The 21,164-nt window shown below is 44.1% G+C and overlaps 1 protein-coding gene across 4 annotated transcripts in view; it reads left to right on the top strand.

The window, feature by feature from the left end:
* Window positions 1-5,150: 5,150 nt before the first annotated feature.
* The window catches only part of STXBP5L (syntaxin binding protein 5L), a 60,762-nt gene continuing 44,748 nt past the window's right edge, over window positions 5,151-21,164 (top strand). For 3 of the 4 annotated variants that reach the window (XM_081893836.1, XM_081893835.1, XM_081893834.1), the window contains exons 1-4: window positions 5,151-6,028; window positions 14,741-14,838; window positions 16,221-16,302; window positions 18,783-18,883. In XM_081893836.1, the coding sequence (XP_081749962.1) occupies window positions 5,855-6,028; window positions 14,741-14,838; window positions 16,221-16,302; window positions 18,783-18,883 (455 nt within the window). In that variant the 5' untranslated portion in view covers window positions 5,151-5,854. Of the gene's footprint in view, window positions 6,029-14,740; window positions 14,839-16,220; window positions 16,303-18,782; window positions 18,884-19,945; window positions 20,046-21,164 lie in introns of those variants that run through there. The other variant, XM_081893837.1, reaches the window with a different exon arrangement.

Below are 21,164 nucleotides of genomic sequence, written 5' to 3'. Positions count from 1 at the left end.
CACAAAGAGGCGGACACAACTAAACGACAACAACAATTTTAGCATAAAATATTATCTTCCGCAAGGGAGGAGGGAAACCTGTTCAGCAACCCAAAGCTGCACTAACATAAAGTCTTGAATCAGCTGGACCAAATGCCATCAAATGCCCAGTTTTAATCTGGCACCTAAAATATGTCAGTGTCAGCAGCAGACATGCGCCACTCATCATAATGAGCATGGACCTTGCCTTCCACCAGCCTTTTCCAATCTGGTACCTTCCGTGTTGATTGGGGATACCTGGAGTTCACTTCAAAAAATCTAGAGGGCATTGGCAAAGGCTGCCTTATCCTGACCCCCAGTGATCCATCTATAACCCAGTCACTGACAGCATCACCCCAGGTAAGTCTTTTCACAATCTGACACCTGAAGCTGGAGGCAAGAGCTTGCTGTCCTTTTAGCTAGAGCGACTAGGGACAGAATCCGATACAGTGGTACCTTGGTTTTCAAACTTCATCCATTCTGGAAGTCCAAAGCATTCCAAAACCAAGGTGTGCTTTCCCATAGAAAGTAATGCAAAATGGATTAATCTGTTCCAGACTCTGAAAAACAACCCCTAAAACAGCAATTTAACATGAATTTTACTATCTAACGAGACCAGTCACACAATCAGGAGCTGAACTGGGTTCCACACCAGTCACAAAAAGCCACAAAAACACAAATGGCAAAAACAAACAGACCTCAGCGTAACGCTGAAAACAGAAGTGTGGCACTCAACACAGAAGCATAACACTAAAAACGGAGTGGGTTGGGCTTCCAAGAATGTTCACAAACCGGAACACTTCTGGTTTTGCAGTGTTTGGGTTCCAAGTTGTTTGAGTACCAAGGTGTTTGAGAACCAAGATACCACTGTATTTTGCATGGTTTCATTTGAAGAATTAGGTATTCTTCAGAGCCCAAGGGGAAGGTGGAAATTTCTTTTGGCACTGAGTTCCAACTCACCTGGCAGCCCAGGAATCAAAGAACTGCCTTCTCCAGGAGAGTGGGTGGGGATCTGCCATAGAAAAGGTGGCATAAAAATTGTTTGCTAAGGAACCTGAGCTAGGGAATCTTGAAGAGGGTTCTCAAATTTGTGTAGAAGGAACATAGATCACTCACGATGTTCAGTAAATTGCAATTTTTTAATAATCCCCTCTTTCTTTGTGGACTCCGTGCAATCAGGGGAGGGGGTTGAGGTGGATTTTCTTATCCGTATGGACATGTAGGCTTGGCAAACCTCTAGGAGTAAGTCTTGACACTTGGAGAATGGCATCTTCAACATCTGGGCTGGGAGAACTTGTTCAACAACCCAAAGTGGAAGTGAAAGGGGAGAACTGGGAGAGATTTCCAACTGGCTTGTGGCAGACCATTGCAGAGAGGGATTCCAGTCTGTGGGCATGAAGGAGACTTGAAACATTCAAGGTAGAAGGCTTTGTAATGAGGGAAAGCTAAGCATTGTGTCTGGTGCATGGATAGTTTTATTCGTAGAGCTTGTAGTGGAAAGATGGCAAATACACCCAGCAGCTTGAAAGTGTAAAAAGTCTGTCCTGTTTTGTAGGAAACTCTTAAGGTTTTATTACTGCTTGAAAAAGAGTATCTTAGAGCATTTTTAATCAACTTTAGGGGAACTGCTGTGGCCTAATTTTGTAACAGGGGCTTTCTTGGCATATAAGTGTGTCGCAACTGCAGCATTATTCAGAATCTGTTATGAAACTTTAGATTTGCCTCTATATTTGGCATTCCATTCCCCCTTTTTTGTTGCTTTCTTGATGCAAAGCAATTATCCTGATAACAGCAAAGAATATGTGAGGCAGGGGCTAGATTCCAGCAAATAAATTAGGATGAAAGACTCAAACAGTTCTCTGCACATCTGTGCAGGCACTTAATTATTTAAGATGGATAATGAGAAGGAGGGAAACACCTCTCTCCTTTTTCTATTTAAACTAATGTAGCAGTCTCTGAGCAGGGAGGATTGGCAAATGCAAAGCACAGAAGGGGTCTTGAAAAATGAGAATGGAAGCAGTAGGCAAATGCCTCACTCACAGCTTCAAGCTGTTCATAGAATTTTCATAGATTTTCAAGACCAGGACAAATTGTTTAATTAGCTAGACTGATTTTCAGAATTTTATTTATGCAGAAGACTCAACTGGCATTTCTTGAAGGAGGTCCAGGAAGTATGCTTGAATTAGAGGATTTTCTTGACAGCAGGGATGGGAAACCAATTAAGATAGGTCCCAATTTGGCCCAGTCGTCCCACCCACCAGAATATACCCACCTGCTTCATACTGCTGACATAATATTTATTTTGATTATTTAATCAATTTATATTCAGCCTTTCTTCCCAAAGGAGCACAGGGCAGCAAACAAGAGACTTAACGTCTTAAAAATAATTCCAGTACAGATGCAGATCTTAACTGATTGGAAGAGGATCTTTAGTAGGCACCAAAGAGAGAATTCAAAAGCGTAGGTGCCTCAACACTAAAAGCCAGATTCATGGGGGACAGATAAGGATGTGGCTGCAAAGGAACCATCACAGCATCATAGAACTGGAAGGGACCAGTTCTAGTCATCTAGTCCAACACCATACAATGCGGGAATCTTTTGCCAAGAGCTTAAAGTGAGTTTGTGTTGGTTCCTTTGCATGTGGGGCTTGCAGCTTGCATATCCATGGAACCATATTCATGGAAGACAGTCTTCCTTGGCTACAAGCAATTGCCAAAGAAGAAGATATGGAAGAAGCACTGCTGAGAAATAAGCAAAACAAGCATTTCCCTAACAATTCCTTTGAGAGCAGCTAGGATAGCGTTGATCCAGCAGATGTAAGATACATAGACTTCAGTATCTTCAATATCAGGGGCCCATTCCACTTTTCTATTTAGTATTACTCACTTTTCTATTGCATTTGTTGTTGTTGTTTAGTCGTTTAGTGGTGTCTGCCTCTTTGTGACCCCCTGGACCAGAGAATGTCAGGCACTCCTGTCTTTCACTGCCTCCCTCATGCTGGTCACTTAGAGCAGTGTTTCCCAACCTTGGGCCTCCAGCTGTTTTTGAACTACAACTCCCATCATCCCTGACTAGCAAGACCAGTGGCAAGGGATGATGGGAATTGTAGTCCAAAAACAGCTGGAGGCCCAAGGTTGGGAAACACTGACTTAGAGAACACTGTCCCACCATCTCATCCTTCTCCTTGTGCCCTCCATCTTTCCCAACATTAGGGTCTTTTCCAGGGAGTCTTCTCTTCTCATGAGGTGGCCAAAGTCCTGGAGCCTCAGCTTCAGGATCTGTCCTTTCAGTGAGCACTCAGGGCTGATTTCCTGAAGTTTGATCTTCTTGCAGTCCATGGGACTCTCCAGAGTCTCCTCCAGCACCAGAATTCAAAAGCATCCATTCTTTGGCGATCAGCCTTCTTGATGGTCCAGCTCTCACTTCCATACATCACTACTGGGAAAACCAGAGCTTTAACTATACAGGCCTTTGTTGGCAAGGTGATGTCTCTGCTTTTGAAGATGCTGTCTAGGTTTGTCATTTGCGTTACTCAGTTGTATACCTAAAAAAGTGAAGTGTGAATGTGACAGGCGTGTTTGCAAACACCCACTGGAAAGAATCAAATCATTAGGCGTTCTAAGGCAAGCCACCAATTGCAATATGGCGACAATGGTAATCTTAATGGGTAGAGCATCAAACTCTCCTCATCGCAGGGTTGTGGCTTCGAGCCCCACATTGGGCAAAAGATTCCTGCATTGCAGGGGGTTGTACTAGACGACCCTCAGGATCCCTGCCAACTCTACAATTATATGAATACTCAGAAAGTGCATCGTATATGATGGCAACAGCACCACCACCAAATCAGGGAGTCCAGAAAAGCTGCACCTGGAGCTGGATTGGGTGGCTCCTGCGGACCAATCATACTGCTGCATTGTTCTAGGACCAATCAGACTGCTGCATTCTGGATCCTATTGTTGCAGGACCAATCAGACTGCTGCATTCTGGATCCTACTGTTCTAGGACCAATCAGACTGCTGCATTCTGGATCCTATTGTTCTAGGACCAACCACACTGCTGCATTCTGGATCCTATTGTTCCAGGACCAATCAGACTGCCGCATTCTGGATCCTCTTCACCTCAGTACATAACAGGCGGTATATAAATTCATTAAATAATAATAATCAAAAGCCGACTCCTTTTCTCCGGCGCGTCCCTGAGGCGACCAGGCCGCGCGCGCCCCCGCGCCCCCCCCCCGCCTCCATTTCCCCTCCGCGCGCTCTGAGGCGAAGGCCGCCTCCCTCCTCCCTCCCCCTCCCTCCCGGCGCCGCAGCGCTTTGCCGCCTCCGCAGGTCTCCCCTGATTGGTCGGCGCTCCGGGTTTGTTTGGGGTCGCTTTCCCCCCTTGCGATTGGCTCCCTCAAATTTACGGCCCGGCTCTCTGGCCTATCAGAACATTCCGCGGGGGGCTCTCATTGGGCCCTTGGCCGCCCTCCGCCCCGCCCCCCCGCCCCAGGTCCCTCTCCGCGCCGGGCGAGGCGCAATTGCCGGCCTGGCTGCCTGCGGGCGCGCTGCTCCGCCTCTCTCCCTGCGCGGCCAGCTCGAGGCCCGGCCTCCGCGTCCCGGGGAGCGGGCGGGCGGGCGGGCGGGTCCGGAGGAGGAGGAGGAGCCGCCTGGGGCTCCAGCACCTCGGAGAGCGGCTGGGGGCGAGGGCGCCGCGCGCGCAGGGCCAGGCGGAGAAGGACTGCGTCGCCGCCGCCGCCGCCGCCTCACAACTCCCCTCACAAGCCGAGGGACGGGCGCTCTGGGCGACGCCGCCGCCGCTGCCATTGCAGCTGTCCCGGCGCCAGCCTTGCAGTCTTGGCCGGAGGGCTCGGCGGGGCGCGCTTCCCCCTCAGTCCCAGGCCGGCCAACAAGTTCCCGCTCGGGCCTCTCCTCGCTCGGCGACCCGCTTCGGACCCCATCCGGACGCTCTCGCTCCCCTCGCAATTCCCGTGAGGCGAGAAATGAGGATGATGATGAGGGGCGGCTACGTCGGGAGGAGCCCGCCGCCTTCGGCTTCCCGGGGCCCGGCAGCGCCTCTAGGCGACGTCGCGGGTCGGGCTTGAGGAGGCGAGCGAGATCCCCGTCCAGCTTGCCCGGAGAAATGAACCGCTCTTTGGATGTCCCGGAAGCAGCCCGCTGAGGGGCAGTGGATTCCTCACCCGACCAGATCCCGAACGCGAAGGTTGGCGGGGAAGATCGCCAAGGATCCGCAGTTGCTGTAGGTGGCAGGCAAGCTGCCCGAGCAGCGGCGGGATCTGGTCTTTCAAACATACGCAGACGGGGGAGAAAGAAACGCCGAGGTCCAGATCACACCGTCTGGTACAGAAAAGGGGTCTGGAGCTTTGGAACACCAATTAATATGGAAATATATATTTTCACAAGAGGGGATGAATGTCAACATGTCAGCGAGTTCATAGGCCATTAGGGCAGTTTGAAGGCTGGCTTGAATTCTGATGGACAGTCTTTTTTAATAGATATATATATATATACACCTATACACAATGTGGATTCTTTATAAACGGCTTCCTGTGAGTAGCTCTAATTCACCTCTTCCCAATTCCTCGCGTTGGGTTTGCTGAATTGGTGGGATTCTGCTCTCCCAGCCCTTTTTAAGAGTTTTGATAAAATGGAGTCTTTATATACTTCCATCCATAAAACAACATACTGATAAAATTCCAAAGACCGTTTTGCTGCATCACTGAAACATTTGAAAGGCACTTCGTTTTGCTTTCCACTTTGGGGTTGCTAAATGTGATCCTCACCAAGGCAAGCGGTTCTTTCTCCTTTCTAAGGTTACTTTCTTCTTCTTCAAAATGAAGAAATTTAATTTTCACAAAGTTTTGGATGGTTTAACTTCATCCCCGGGTGGAAGCGGCGGCAGCGGCCCTGGGCCTGGCAGTGGTCCTGTGCCCTCAGGAGGAACTGCAGGGACTCCCAGGGAGGAAATCCAGGAGACACTCACTTCAGACTATTTTCAGTTAAGCAAGGTAAGAACAGCGTATGGGGTTTTTTAAGCACAAGAAAAAATCTGGAGTGCTACACTATATTAACATTAAAAGCCAAGTCAAAATGCCTAAAGGACGAAGTGGAACAACATATTTTACTTTTGAACTACTGTTACATTAGAAGTTGGATCCCAATTATTTTTTCTTCCTGGTCAGAGTAAGTAAAAATGTCAGCATCATTAAGGGTCCTTATATAGGACTTGGTCTCAGACATATCTAGCAGATCATACTTTTGTATGACTGTGGGCTGTAGTCAGATTGAACTATGACTTAAAAGTGTTTACAAGTGCTCATCACAAATACTTGTTTATCATATTTATCATTTTTTTAAACTTCTGTGAACACTGGGAGCATTCTCTGAACATTCTGTATGAAATATATTCACTTTTGGCCTAATTTTAAGCAGGGATCAGCTAGAAGGCTTCATTTTTAAATTATCTTGGGTACAGGCCTTTTCATTTTATAGGAGCATTACTGATACATTAATTATAGACTGTGTCTTTGTATTCTGTCTATGTTTTCATAATAGTTGTTTTGCTTCTTGTATAATGAAGTCAATATTAGAAACCCAGCACCTATAATTGGCAACTTTAATACAGTAATGGAAAATAGTTGGGATCCAAGTTGCTGACATGCAATCTGAATTATGTGGGAGTTTTATCTGAAAAGGGAAAGCAGATTTGATTTTTAAAAAAAATGTTATCCAGCATTCAGATATTTTAATTTTTTTGATACAGGGTGAGAAGTTATTTTTTGTTCTGTGTTAATCATAGTTTTAGTAGTAATTTAGTAGTAAGATGGGGAAAGCAAAATGGAATGATGTCCTTTATGAGCATGTTTAGAAAAATAAATAAATGTATATATTGTCCTTTTTCAATTTAGGATTTTTAGTTACTGTTAAGTGAATAAAATTGAATTCTTTATAACTGAGGTTTTCTTCACAGTATCAAAAGCATGTAAATGGGTGCAAAATGTAACCATGCAAACACATTTGTTGTGCATTAGATGTTTCAGTAATGTGAACATTTGAAATAGGGTAAAGATGAAGTACTCACTTCATCATATTTTTCAGATTTAGTATCTAGAATTGCCATTAGCCTCATACAGAAAAGTATCTCTTATTTCATTTGTTCTTGGGGATATTTGCATTAGCCTTACAGAAACAATGATTAATTGTGTTTTGGCCCTTTTGGATCAATTGATTTGTCAGCTGCCCTGAATTAAGTGTTTGCCCTTAATTGCACCATGGTAAAAGCTGGCTTAATTGGCTACTTCAATAGAACTAATATTTTTCCCCACATGGACTTTACATTAATGTGGAAAAGAAACTGAAGACATCCAACAGTTATATTGCATTACCAGTACAGGCCTTCTTTACTGAGTGACAAACACACACACATTTTTAAAGGTATCTAAAGAGTAATCGGCTCCCTAATATCAAATTCACATGATTCTTACATAAGAGATCAGAGGCCCTTTAATGGTACTTCATCCCACATTGCTTGCAAAGCCACAAAATCAGTAGAGACTAGGTAGTCTGCATTGGTGAATTTTGATTTTTGAGCGGGAGAGGACCCCCCATGGGGAAAAGCAGGTGTGTTTTGGTAAACATATTGGTGTAAATTGGTGAGCTTTTCCCTGCCCCCTCTCCCTAAGTCCCTCATCCAAGACTTCAGTGAAGAAATGAATTGTGTCATATCTGTGGCATATTATCAAATTTGCAGATGTTATCATCCCTATTCTCAGGGGTTTATTTTTCCAGCCGGAACGTACTGGAACTCAGTTCTGGCACCTCTCAGGTAGCCACAATTACTGTTATCAGAGAACAAGGGAGGAGCTCATGGTGAGTTCTGGCACCTCTTTTTCTAGAAAAATGCACTTCTTATGCTTAAATATTTCCCTATGAAAACCTGGACATTCTGCTGATTATCATCTACAAGACAAGGTTTTTTATGTCAAGTAGGTAAGACAGTAGCTAGATAGATAAGCTAAGTTAACTTTGCAAATTCTTGTTTTTCAATATATATTTTCCCTAAAAGACTTACTGGGGTGGGGTGGGGGAGCTGACTCAGTCCTTCCAATTCATTGTGATACGGCTTCAGCGACAGCTTGAGTTCAAAGGTGGTAATAATTTTGACTTAAGTGATAGTGCATATATATGTACTAAAGAAGATGTTGTCCAAAACAATATCTTCCAATCCCTGCCATAAGATGTGTAGTTTAGTACCTGTCCCTGCTAAACGCTGTCCTTATTTTGTTCCTGTTTTGGTTTTGGGTTATTGGGGAAGCATTTTCAACATTTTGTTAGTCTGCCCTAATATATAGTGGAGCAATGGCCTCTGACTTTTGCAGAGCCATGACATACATTTAATCTCAAATGGCTCTATTGTGTGTTATCGTATATGCTATCTGCCCCATGCTCCCTTTGAGTAGGGACTGTCTTGGCATATATGAAGTTGAAACAGCCTCCTGAGTTGAAATCAGCTGCCACAGTTATCAACACCCTTGATGATCTCCATAAATGTCTAAGAGGCAAGACTGGGTGTGGGGGAAAGGACAATTAATGAAATAGATTTAAGCCACAGAGGCTGTGTGGTGAATTTTGTTATCATTATCATTATTCTTTATTAAATTTGTATACCGTCCTTCATGGTTTTGGAAGGGTGGAGCAGGTGGAAAGCTAATGAGAGATGGAGAATGAAATGGAAAGGTGAGAGAGCTTTTCTTCCTTGTGCTATGTCCAAAATACAGGGTTGGAGGGATGTGTAAGGATCTTTACCTTCAGGGTAAATCCCTAAAAGAAAGTAAAAAAAGAGGAGACTTTCCTAAGCTGTGGCAAACCTCTATTAAGAGTCCATTGGAGGGGAGAGTGCAAAAAAAGAAAAACTCAATTCCAGACTTAAGTGAGTCTATGGTTATGACAGCAAGACTGTGGTTATCATAGGGGTCCAAGCAGAAGGTTGGCAGTTTGAATCCCCGCAACGGGGTGAGCTCCCATTGTTTGGTCCCAGTTCCTGCCAACCTAGCAGTTCGAAAGTACGTCAAAGTGCAAGTACATAAATAGGTACCGCTCCGGCGGGCAGGTAAGCGACGTTTCCCTGCGCTGCTCTGGTTCTCCAGAAGCGGCTTAGTCCTGCTGCCCACCGGCTCCCTTGGCCAGTAAAGCGAGATGAGCGCCACAGCCCCAGAGTCATCCACGACTGGACCTAACGGTCAGGGGTCCTTATGGTTTTCAGACAAGATTGACTTCATACCTCTTACTTAGAAATTAAGCCATGTTACACGCCATAAATTTTTGAATTTGTGTTTTGTTTACAGGAACACCTACACATCCATTGCAAAAAAAAAGCTAAGGAAACACACAAAAACTTTAAAAATGTGAGGACGCTTGCTTTGAGTTGCAGTGATTCCAAGGCCATCCTCTAGCATATTGGGTTATTTTGGGTCCTTAAAAACATTAAACGTCCAACAACTTACTTTTCCTTTCTGGTAATGGAGAGGCTCACAGTGCACCTGCAGCTGAATTTTGCTGGGTAGACTTTAGGGATGGGACATATCTGGAAGAGCTGCCAACACTGGTTTAGGTGTCTGTGAAGTCACCATCAAATAATTCTGATAGGGGAACAGGTCATGGTGCTCCAAAGGTGCTTGTCATCACAAGGAAACTCTGGAGCCATCGTGGAGGATCTGGCCCATAAGGTTCATGCTTCAGGGCAGCTCCCTCCCCCTGTACTGCCCAGAGCAGCTGCACCAGCCCTGGAGCTGCAGTTACTAGAAGAGACGGCCATCCTTTCCTAGTTAAGATTTATTTGTTTGTCCTGGGAAAATTGTCAGGGCTGAGTCACAGAGTTGAAGATTCCCATTCTGCATTAAGCAGCTCTGACACACAGAAGGAGCTTATGATACTGGCATTAGCCTGCAAAAGTGAATTAAATGACTGAACCAGAATCGTACTGAGGACCTGGAATCAGGGTCAGAAAACTGAACTTGTAGTTCTGTGCTTTCTCAAATTCTGTCACAAAAGGCTTCTTACACAGCTGATGCAGACCAGACTGGAGCTAGGCATACAATGAGTGGATCATTCTGAGAGTGACAAAGAGGCTTGGTAGTGACATTTCTGTATGGCACCGTGAAGGAGAAAATGCTACTCCTAGTTTTATGGACTAATGCAGCAGAAATGTACCCCTGTTGGCTCTCCTGGACCTCTCAATAGCTTTCAGTACCTTCATCCATGGTAATTTTCTGTATCACTTGTCTGAATAGGAGTCGGGGGCACTGCACTTTGTTGGTTCCAATCCTATCTTACAGGTAGCATTAAGAAGGTGATGCTGAAGAAACTCTTGCTCTGGACTGCAGTGCTGGGAGGCAGTTGCTATGCATATATATGCTATGGGGTTTCACATGCCTTTAATATTTACATGAAAACACTGGGAGAAATCAACTCAAGATTTGGGGCAAGGTGTCACCAAAATATGGGTGATGGCCATTTCTCTTTCCCCTTTTTGTATACGCCAAGTAAAGCAATGGATGTTAGTAATAGGATAGAGGGAGGCTAATAAAGTAAAGCTTCATCTACATAAAATGGCAGTATTCAACCAGTTCTGGATGGGTTGCACTCTGCCATAAAGATCGGATTTCCAGCATGATACCACTTGAGCCAGATTTGCAGTTGGATAAACAGCCAGATGGGCAGGGTATAAATATATTATTATTATTATTATTATTATTATTATTATTATTATTATTATTAAATGGAGTTCATAGCACTAACTTCATTTCCAGTGCCATCTGTTCTCCCAAATGTCAATTCTTTTCTATTGGACAAAACTGAAAAGGGGGAGGGGAGATGTTTTCTTTCCTGAATATTTCTGGGAACATTTTTGTCTGGTGCCTAAAGATATGTAATGAAGGCACCAGGCAAGTCTCCCTGGGGAGAGCATTCCACAAACGGGGAGCCACCACAGAAAAGACCCATTTTCATGTTGCTGCCCTCCAGACCTCTCATGGAGGAGGCACACAGAGAAGGGCCTCAGATGATGATGATGACGACTGGATCTGGGTTGGTTCATATGGGAAAGGGGTGATCTTTGAGGTATTAATGCCAGAGGTAACTGAGAAAAGATTACCACATTGGATGCAGGATCTTTGATAGCTCCAAAGCTGGCAACTTACTCCCACAAAAATCAAAGCCCAGCTAGGCTGTTACATACTGAGCCAGGCCTTGTTGTTCCAATCAGGCTTTGCCATCCCTAGTTGGGTATCTTCACACTTGAAGAACCTGGAAGCCCAAGATGCTTGGAGACCTCTTGGAAGTTCTCTGGCACCTCTGTTGACCAAGGTCACTGGGACAGAACTTCATGGAGTTGCTGTTGGCAAGTTGATCAGGGCTAGTTGCTCAAGTCCAAAGATGCAATCTCTTTGCCCTTCTGTTCTTTTAGACTGAGCTTCTCGTTCAACCGAGGGATATACATCTTCTGTGGCTCGCTCTTCCTCCTGGTAACCTTGGCCAGTCTTGGGCTTCAGACATGATGTTTCTTTGCTTTAGTGCCCATATCTGACTCAATGAGTGGGTGATGACAGAAGGGGTGCCTCATTAGCCCCATCTGTTAGCCCCAGCAGTGCCGCTTCCTGAGCAAGTTTCCAGTGTTCCACTTCCACTGGGATGTCCCCTCTCTTTGTGCCATCTGACATCATTGGCTTGAAGGGCTGGTTCTCCCCGACCAATTTGCCCTGCAATTATTTGATACTTTGCCATTCAGTTTCTTCTGTAGAGGTTTGTTGTGTGTACGGTATTTGCATACTGTGGGTGGAGGCAGCAGATGGGCAAGTTTTCCACAGCCCAGCCACCAACAGAGCTTCTTCCCTTCTATGACAATCTATCTCAGTCAAAGAATAGTGTTTGAAAGATAAATGGTCTGTGAAATATACTGACTTGCTGTTGTTGACATCTGTCTGACTTACAAGAAAATGAAGTGCTCCTCTGGGAGTGATACTAAAATTTCCCCATGTTGTAGATTAGTTTTAGGCTTTACTTTGTGCCCCTCCTATACCTTTACTGTCCAGCTATTTTAGGCCTTTGCTGCAACGTGTTTCTCCCTCATCTTTGTTTACCTTTTAACTTGGCCTGCCTGCAGCTTTCCCTGCTGAATTAGGACTCCCTTTGTGACTGCAACTCTCCGTAATTTAAGAGTTTAATCATGTAAACAACTCTGCAGCAAATGTAGAAGCACAAGCCCAGGAATCAATGCACTGCTTTCTTTGTCCTAATTTTGGTGGGGAAATATTATTGCATTGTACAACTATACCATATCACTCATGTATAACATTGCTTATTTAGAAGGAAAAATACAGCTGAACTGGGTGAAGGTGGGAGATGTGGTCTTCTGTCTTTGACTGAGAAGGAGACTGTGCATCCATTTATCTAAAGTGAGGTGCCTTTTCAAACCTGTTTACTCAGCCATGAGGGAAATGCACACAGAGTGGCAAAGGGAGGCCAGGAAATGGGGATTTAGGTTCTAGCTGTGTTCACTGCATGAGAGAGAGGCTGAGAGAGAAGCAGTGCTCTTGCTGCATATATGAAAGTCTGTCTTGCTCATGCGTTTGGATGAGCATTTCCTGCACTATCTAATGCGTTCGTTTAATCCATTTTTAGTCTGATGTTGTAAAGAAAAGGTATCTGGTTTTTTTAATAAGAGCATGCGGTACATGTCCTTCCTTCTCCAGAAGAGGCTGGCTTAAAAAATGAAAGGAAGGAAGGAAGGAAGGAAGGAAGGAAGGAAGGAAGGAAGGAAGGAAGGCAGACATACTCAACTGCTGATATGACTCTTTAAAGGCTAACAGATTGATAGAGCTATCTAACCAGCTGTCCTGGCTAAATTGGTCCCCTAATGGAGGGACACAAGCATCATTCTGTTGATGTGGCACTCCTCCTTTCACCTGCCAAAAGTGTGGATGGGCATGATAATGATGCTTCTGGAAGGCACCAAGGTAGAGAATGTCATGGCTGCTTCTGAACTCTCTGCTTCGGATCAGGAGTGAGAGGAGAAAGGATGAGACTATGTCAACTTTGACATGATGATGAAGCCCCTGCTCTTCTTCCAGGCATGGCCTGGACCTGAAAAGATGGGAGACTCAGGGGCTGTGGAGGATGATGGGGGCTCAGGGTACAGTCTGTTGTTATAGAGCAAGAGAGTTTAGACAAGGAGGTGGGCCTGGGTTCCTCCCAGGGAGAGGTGTCAAGAAAAGGGAGGAGACCCATCTCCTTCCTCCCAGAGGAGTGCCCATCTTCAGGCCGCGAATGCCCACATGGAAAGGGATTCTTGTGAGTGTACTTTTTCCTTCTGTGCTTTAAAGCTTGGTGGGTAGGCAGGGTAACTTACTGGAACAACATTACAGCTCCCATATAGCCTTGGAATTCTTGTTGCTGGTCTTGGACTTGTAAACCCTGACCCTTGTGCCTGTACTGGACACATTACTGCTAACCCTTCACCTTGTAAGAGCTGCTGGACTGTATTTGGTATTTCCATGCCTCTGAGTCCATGCCATTAATCTGCTTTAATAAAATACCACCTTCTTACTTATAAGTAAGTGCACCTGCTGTTGTTGTTTTTAGCAGAAACCAGGACAAGGAGGGCCTGGCCTGGCCCGGGAACCATTGGATCCCAATCTCCTGTATTCTCACTGGCATCATGAGATTGCATTGAGACCAGTCCTGCAACTCACGTTTTGCTGCAGCTGCCATGAGCAACAGGGCTGCAAATGCAGCTGTGCTTCCAATCTGCTCCACAAAACCCCACCTACATGGAGGTGAAGTTAGGACTGCACCTGTAGTCTACTTCATGGAATGTGTGAAGTGTAACCCTGAATTTGCAAACATATGCCCACTGAGGGGTGGGAGGTGTAGAGCAGGCTTCCTCAAACTCAGCCCACCAGATGTTTTGAGACTACAATTCCCATCATCCCTGACCACTGGTCCTGCTAGCTAGGGATCATGGGAGTTGTAGGCCAAAAACATCTGGAGGGCCAACTTTGAGGAAGCTTGATGTAGAGCAACTTCAAAAGAACAGGCAGTGACAATTGCCTGAAAGCAAAATAGTTACAGAGAGCAGTTAACAAGGATGTACAGTGACCAAGTTAAAATGGAATGTTACTCGATGTTAAGACGCATGTCCTGGTTCTGATAAGCCAATTTAACATATGCTGTGGTAAGAACAAACAAAACTGCAATCTCAATTCAAGTCATGGTTGACAAAACTGAACAGTATGATAAATTGCAATAATTCAGCAATTTCCTTTGAATCTCTGTACTTGTATCTCTATTACTTGTAAGTTGCTTTGAGTTCTCTTTTCTGAAAATAACGATAATAGCAATACTAATTTCTTCAGACTCCGCTGCCGCAGGTTGTACTTTACCTTAATTTATCTGTATTTCCTTTTGAACTGAGATACAAAAGGAGCTTCTATATTAGGGTATGATAATATTTATGTAGACGTGTATATACATTATTATTAAATATTAGAATTTGCCTAGTTCATTTGTTAAAGAATATAATTAATTTGTTAAAAGATCTGCACTCAGTTGACAGCCTATTAATTAGTTTGGTTATCCAGAGCTTTGTTTGCACCAGAAATAATACTTAATGATACTGTAAAGCAACTACTCTACATCAACTGAGTTTCTTTCTTCTTTTGCAGACAGTTCGCCATGGGTTTCCTTATCTTCCCACTGCCTTAGCTTTTGACCCAGTTCAGAAGATTCTGGCTATAGGGACAAGAACAGGTGCTATTCGAATGTATCCTTTGCTAGTATACCAAACAGTATGATTTGCAGCATAGGGTACATTTTACAGTCTGCGCTTTTAGCTGGTTTTCCTGCGTTTGTACATTCCAATAGGGGAAGAGGAGGAGGATGACACAGGGAGGGGGCTGAGACAGGAGGGGAGGCAAGTGCTTCCATCTCCCAGTTGCTTTGGATGGTGAAACATGTCTTCCCTCTCAGTTTGGGGAGCACAGCAAAGGAATCTAGGGAGGGAGGACATCTACACTGCCTCAATAAAGGTTGCTTGTTGCTCTTCTGTGAGGTTCTTTCCCCTACTTTTGCAAGATCCAGATTAAAGCAGCATCAAACACAGTCTTTTTTCTTCTCTTCTGCCAGTCTTTGAAACAAGCAATATATCCATGTCAGCTCATTGTTCAACCTCTGGGTTCATCTCTGATGGATTGATTGAGAGATATAAAAACTCTCATCTTTCTCTCTCTTTCTCTTTCTCTTTCTCTCTCTGTCTCTCACACAAATAAACACTTAGATTGATGGTAAACTACCCCAAAAGTCTGTTTGGCGTGCATGCAGAGTGGTGATGGAATTTGGATTATTCATGAGCTTTTTATTGTTAGAATTTGTCTTTATAAGTAATCTCTGTGTGCCGTATGCTCCAATAAGGAAACTTTTGGAGGAGGCAGCTGCACTGGGAAAGCAATACATTTAAGTACAACAAAGCCTGTGACTTCAAAGTATAGGAGTGTACATTAGGGAATTCTCACACAGGGCTTAATCTGCCCCAGGGAGACAGTGGAAGGAAAACTGTAAAATTAATGCTAATTAAACACACCTGGAAAAGGACAGAGCTTGCTTGAGCACTAGACGGGTATCCACACAGAGAGTTAGAATTTATAAGAAAAGTGTTTATTCTACACTGCCCCTCATCCCAGGATCACAGGGCAGTTTACAATATAAGAACACAAGACTACATAACATAGTAACAAACTAAAACAATACTCCCCAGTTTAAAAGGCCATATATTGTTTAATTAGCCAAAGACTAATTAAATATAGCAAGGACAGGTCTGTCTTCAGACCACCGCACAAAATCAGCTTTTGTTGTCCTACCATTTGTCCCCGGACTATAAGAATATAAATAAATAAAGTGTATTAAATTCCACAAATATCAAGGGCTTGGCCAATACAACATTGATATGGACAACAACTTCAGACAAAAAAAAAAAAAGAATACTGTAGTACCAAACATGCCCACATCACATACTTCTGTCACACCTCCAGCACCTATCTGTATTAGACAGTGCCAGTTAAAAATGGTTAACTGTGTTTTATTTTGTTTTGCTTTTATTTCAGCTATCAAAAACTGGATTAACTGATCCTTAACTTTGACTCTAAACAGATTGGGCAGACCAGGTGTTGATTGTTATTGCCAACACGAAGGTGATGCTGCAGTTCTGCAGCTTCAGTTTTTGATCAATGAGGTAAGGCTATATTTACAAAAATGCAGATGTTTATTTAAACATGAGCAAAGTTATGTGTTCAAGTTTTTTTTCTTTTTAAGGGGGCATCTGTGGGTGGAATTCCCAGTTTGAAAAGTTTCCAGCATTTGTAGAATCTGAGATAAAAGGCAATACATGCAAGCACACCTCTTTTGTGTGTGAGAAACCAGCCCCAGCCTACTCTTACCTTTCAGTGCTTTTGACCAATGAGTGCAGCCATAGAAATTATTCACATTTAGGATGTGGTTAGACCAAGAGAAAGTTAGAGTGAAACACTGATTGTTTAGACCAGTGGTTGCCTACCTTTTGGGGTCCAGGGCCACATTTGGAATTTTGAGAAGGTGCCGAGGGCACCAGTCAGAAAATGGCTGCCACCGGGGTGGAACATAAGAAGCTGCCTATCTAGGTAAGTGGCAGTAAATCTTTGGGGCCTCAGGCAAAGGTTCTGCAAGCAACATTGACATTACTAGGTATGGAGTTGAAATTCAGAACCTTCAAGGCACCTTTTTCAGATATGCTGCCATAAGAAACTGTTTATTGCTAAGTCAGACCACTGAGTCATCTAGGCCGCTATTGTCTACTGCAGCCTCTCTCAACCTTGGGTATCCAGATGTTGTTGGACCATAACTCCCATCATCCCTAGCTAGCAGGGATGATGGGAGTTGTGGATACCCAAGGTTGAGAGAGGCTGGTCTACTAACTGGCAGGTTTCCAGGATTTCAGGCACGAGACATTCCCAGCCTTACCTACATTGGTTTCCAGTATGTTTCCAAGAAGAATTCAAAGTGTTGGTGCTGATCTTTAAAGCCCTAAATGGCCTTGGTCCTGTATACCTGAAGGAGCGTCTCCACCCCCATCATTCTTCCTGGACACTGAGGTCCAGCTCCGAGGGCCTTTTGGCGGTTCCCTCATTGCGAGAAGCCAAGTTACAGGGAACCAGGCAGAGGGCCTTCTCAGTAGTGGCGCCCGCCCTGTAGAACGTCCTCCCATCAGATGTCAAAGAAATAAACAATTATCAGACTTTTAGAAGACATCTGAAGGCAGCCCTCTTTAGGGAAGCTTTTAATGTTTGATGTTTTATCGTGTTTTTAATGTTCTGTTGGGAGCCACTCAGAGTGGCTGGGGAAACCCAGCCAGATGGACAGTAGTAGTAGTAGTAGTAATAATAATAATAATAATAATAATAATAATAATAATAATAATAATATTTGTACCATGCCCATCTGGCTGGACTTTCCCAGCCACTCTGGGTGGCTTCCAACAGAATTATTTTATTATTATTATTACCTGAAGATTGAACCTGTTGGGCTAGATGACCCTCAGGATCCCTTCCAGTTCTACAATTTTATGATTCTGTGACACTTCACATGCCAACATGTGCTGCCCCACTGCCTTTTCCACATACAGGGCTAGTTAGACAGGTGGAGCTGAGGCATCTGGATGCATAGATGAGATGGTGGAGTTGGAAGGAGGGGGTTTGGATTTGTTGGAAACTCTGGAGCATTTTGGGGCAGGCTGATCTGTGCAAAAGGAACAGATGACACTTGAACTGAAATGGAACCAGACTCTTGGTGCTTGCATATAAAAAAAAAAGCAACAGAGCAGCTTTTGAACTAACCCCTGAAGGAAAGCACACCCAGGACCTGGAGATCATCCAAGATGAAGGTGAAAGTGTTCCAGATCTTCCAGATGGCAACGTGATAGAATACCAATGGGCTACTGTTGTCCCTGGATACAAGCTCTCTAGGAAGAACAAAGAGGGCTGCGTGATACAGATCTGTGCTGTATCTGCCACCTGCCACTTTGAGATTGCCCAGTATCTCTTATTCCCCATTCTGTCTTGGTGGAGAAGTCATAGCCCCCCCTCCGAAAACACAAAGTGCAAAATAGGTTATAAAGGGCAGGTAGATGCAGAAATCAGGTGGTAATTAATTGCAGAACAGCCCATCACCCAACTTCAGAAGGTATTGATCTGTTTCCCTGATGGATGTGAATGGCTAGACAGAGCAGCTTGCCAGTCAGGATCCACCTGAGGTCGAATCCTTTAAACCTGGAATGTAGTTAACAGTCCTTTGTCACAGACTTTGGAGCTCCCTCCCTAGAGAAGCTAGACTGGCTTCCTCCTTATTGTACTTCCTCAGGCAGGTGAGGACGTTTCCGTGCGCTGCTCTGGTTCGCCAGAAGCAGCTTAGTCATTCTGGCCACATGACCCGGAAGCTGTCTGTGGACAAACGCTGGCTCCCTTGGCCAATAGAGTGAGATTAGCGCTGCAACCCCAGAGTCATCTGCGACTGGACGTGTCAGGGGTACCTTTTCCTTCAGGAGAAACTGAAGGTGTACTTTGGGCTGGCAGAAAAACTGTCAAATGCAACTTCAAAAATTACTAGAACCCAGCCACTTCCCCATAATGTCTGCAAGATTAAATCAACACTTGACACGCTTGTTTTCTGTCATTATTATAGGGTGCTTTGGTCAGTGCAAGTTCAGATGACATGCTCCACTTGTGGAATCTAAGGCAGAAACGGCCAGCGATTCTTCATTCACTGAAATTTAACAGAGAAAGGTAAGGCATAACAAATTCTCACATTTAGTTCCACAGATTTTGCTGTTGTTTATTCTCTTAGTAGCTGAAACCTACTTAAACTATGTTTATGCAGTTAATCTTACAGTAGTTCCTGTAGTTTCTCTGACGCCATTTCTTTTTGTCATGTGGCAGGTTAGGTGGGGGAGGGATAGTGTGCACTATAATATTTGGGTTTTGAAGTAGTTGTAATTGCCAGGTTAAATTATACTTGTAGGCTGTATGAACACTTTTTTCCTACTGAGAAATCAACTGGCTGTGGCTTCCGGTTTCAAAAGAGAAATGATAGGGAGGGGAGCCATGGGCGTAGCCAAGGGGGGGCAGGGAGGGGCAGCTTCCCCCCCCCCCGCATCAATAAAAATACAAAATACAAAAATACAAAAAAGCTGAGGTTCTACCCCCCCTAACAAAAGGCCTGCCCCCCCTAACAAAAATCCTGGCCGCACCAATGACTGGGAGCTGCATAATTCTTTCTCCTGCCCCTGCTGTTTGTCCTCACAAAATCAGCCCTACCCTGAATCGCTTTTCTCTCCACAGGGGGAAAGATGTAGGGACTGGTAAAGCAAGGATTAAACCCCCACACCTGCTCCTGCTGCTCTTCCACCTTCATTTGCTGCTTTATAGTGTTGAAAAAAGCCAGCACATGAGTGACACATAAACAGTTTCCGTCACCCACGTATTGTCTAGTTGTTGCCCCGTGATTTGCACTGTGAGAGAAAGGAAAAGGCAGGTGGTTCTTTACAACTCACAGCTGCTAGAAAATTTAAAAAATGGTGTATGGAATCCTGCTTCCTCTCCTTTTAGTAGTCAGAATCTGATTTAAAATGCCCTTTCATCAACAGCATTTTTCTATTGCTTAAATTTCACCCGGCTATCCTTTGTAACAGACTTTAAAATGTATTCTTAATTTTGGTAGCACTGTCTGTTTCATGTACCGAAAATTAAAACTAGGGCTCAGTTCACACTTTCACTTGTCCCCTATTTTGATCAGATTGCACACCAATTAATTCCCTGGTTCAGAGAGCTTTTCTCATTATTCCACAGTGTACCTTGTGAAAATTCAATCTTACCTGCTGAATTGAAGCCTGATTAAGCAAATTCTCTCTTGGATTTTCCATGCATCTGATAAGATCTGATTCAGCAGGTAAGATCCAATTTTCACAAGCCCCTGCTGCAAAATAGTGAGAAAAGCTTGATGCACAATACAGTGAAAAAGGAGGTCAAGCAAAAGTGTGGATGAGCCCTTAGTGTAATCCAGCATGGTTTCATTTCAAAAATCTCTCCTATTACCTTGCAGTAACAAGATTTAAGTCTTTTTGAAAGTAAAGCTCACATCTCTGGATAAAGGCACATGAGGGCCAATAACCCAAATGTCTTTATCATGAAACGAACTCAAAGCTCAGTGTTAAGCAAGGGGAGATATTCTCCACTGATCAGTTCTGTTGGTGGCAAGGAGAAAAATGTAGGTATAAAAGGACAATTCACAGGATACCAAGATCCAAGTCTGGGGCAAATACTCTTTGGTGAGGGAAACCTAGCAGAGATTTAAAAACACAAAACATGCAGGAAAGTAAAGCATGGAAATATATGCTGTTAAAATTTTAAAATATGTGCCCTTGTGAGTTCCTTCCAAAATTTCCATTTTGCCTGAGCATAGAAAAAGACCACACCTTTGGTAAGTTAACAATATGCTTTACTGTACTTGCCAAAGATCTTTCCAACTTTCCAAAGATCAGATTCATGTGCTTCAGAATAGGTTGCACAGACAGTAAAATTTAGCTGTTACAAAGTGGTGAAAGTTCTTAAAGTATGGATATAGGAACTCAAGACTGAGTGGCTGGTGAGACCCATGCGGTCCGAGCTTGGAGCAACCAGCTCCACATCTTCACACACTAAGCTCCTCAGGTAGATTGGGGAAACAAAGACTTGCTTACCTAGTCCCTCCCCAGGTGAGCTAAGCCTTTCAGGACAACTTACTCTATGGTCTTAACTCCTTCATGCATTAATTAGAACTTAAACACGTTGGTTATATGAGGCTGGTTATCCCACAAGTTCAGTGAATGCAACTGAGAGGGAAGGTAGACATATTGATGGCAGCCTCATATGTATCTGCATTGGGTTGCTATCATGGTTGCCCTATAAAGCAGTGTTTGGGGTGATTAAATAATGAAAAATGGAGGATCAGTGTGCAGGGTCAAGATGCTGAACCAGCCCCCATCTGTGACTTTCATCACTGAATTGCTGGGGCTCATAGTCTGAAAAA

The sequence above is a fragment of the Podarcis melisellensis genome (assembly GCF_964234715.1).
Source record: "Podarcis melisellensis genome assembly, chromosome: 17".
NCBI lineage: Eukaryota > Metazoa > Chordata > Lepidosauria > Squamata > Lacertidae > Podarcis > Podarcis melisellensis.
This window is presented reverse-complemented; position numbering and strand designations above follow the sequence as displayed.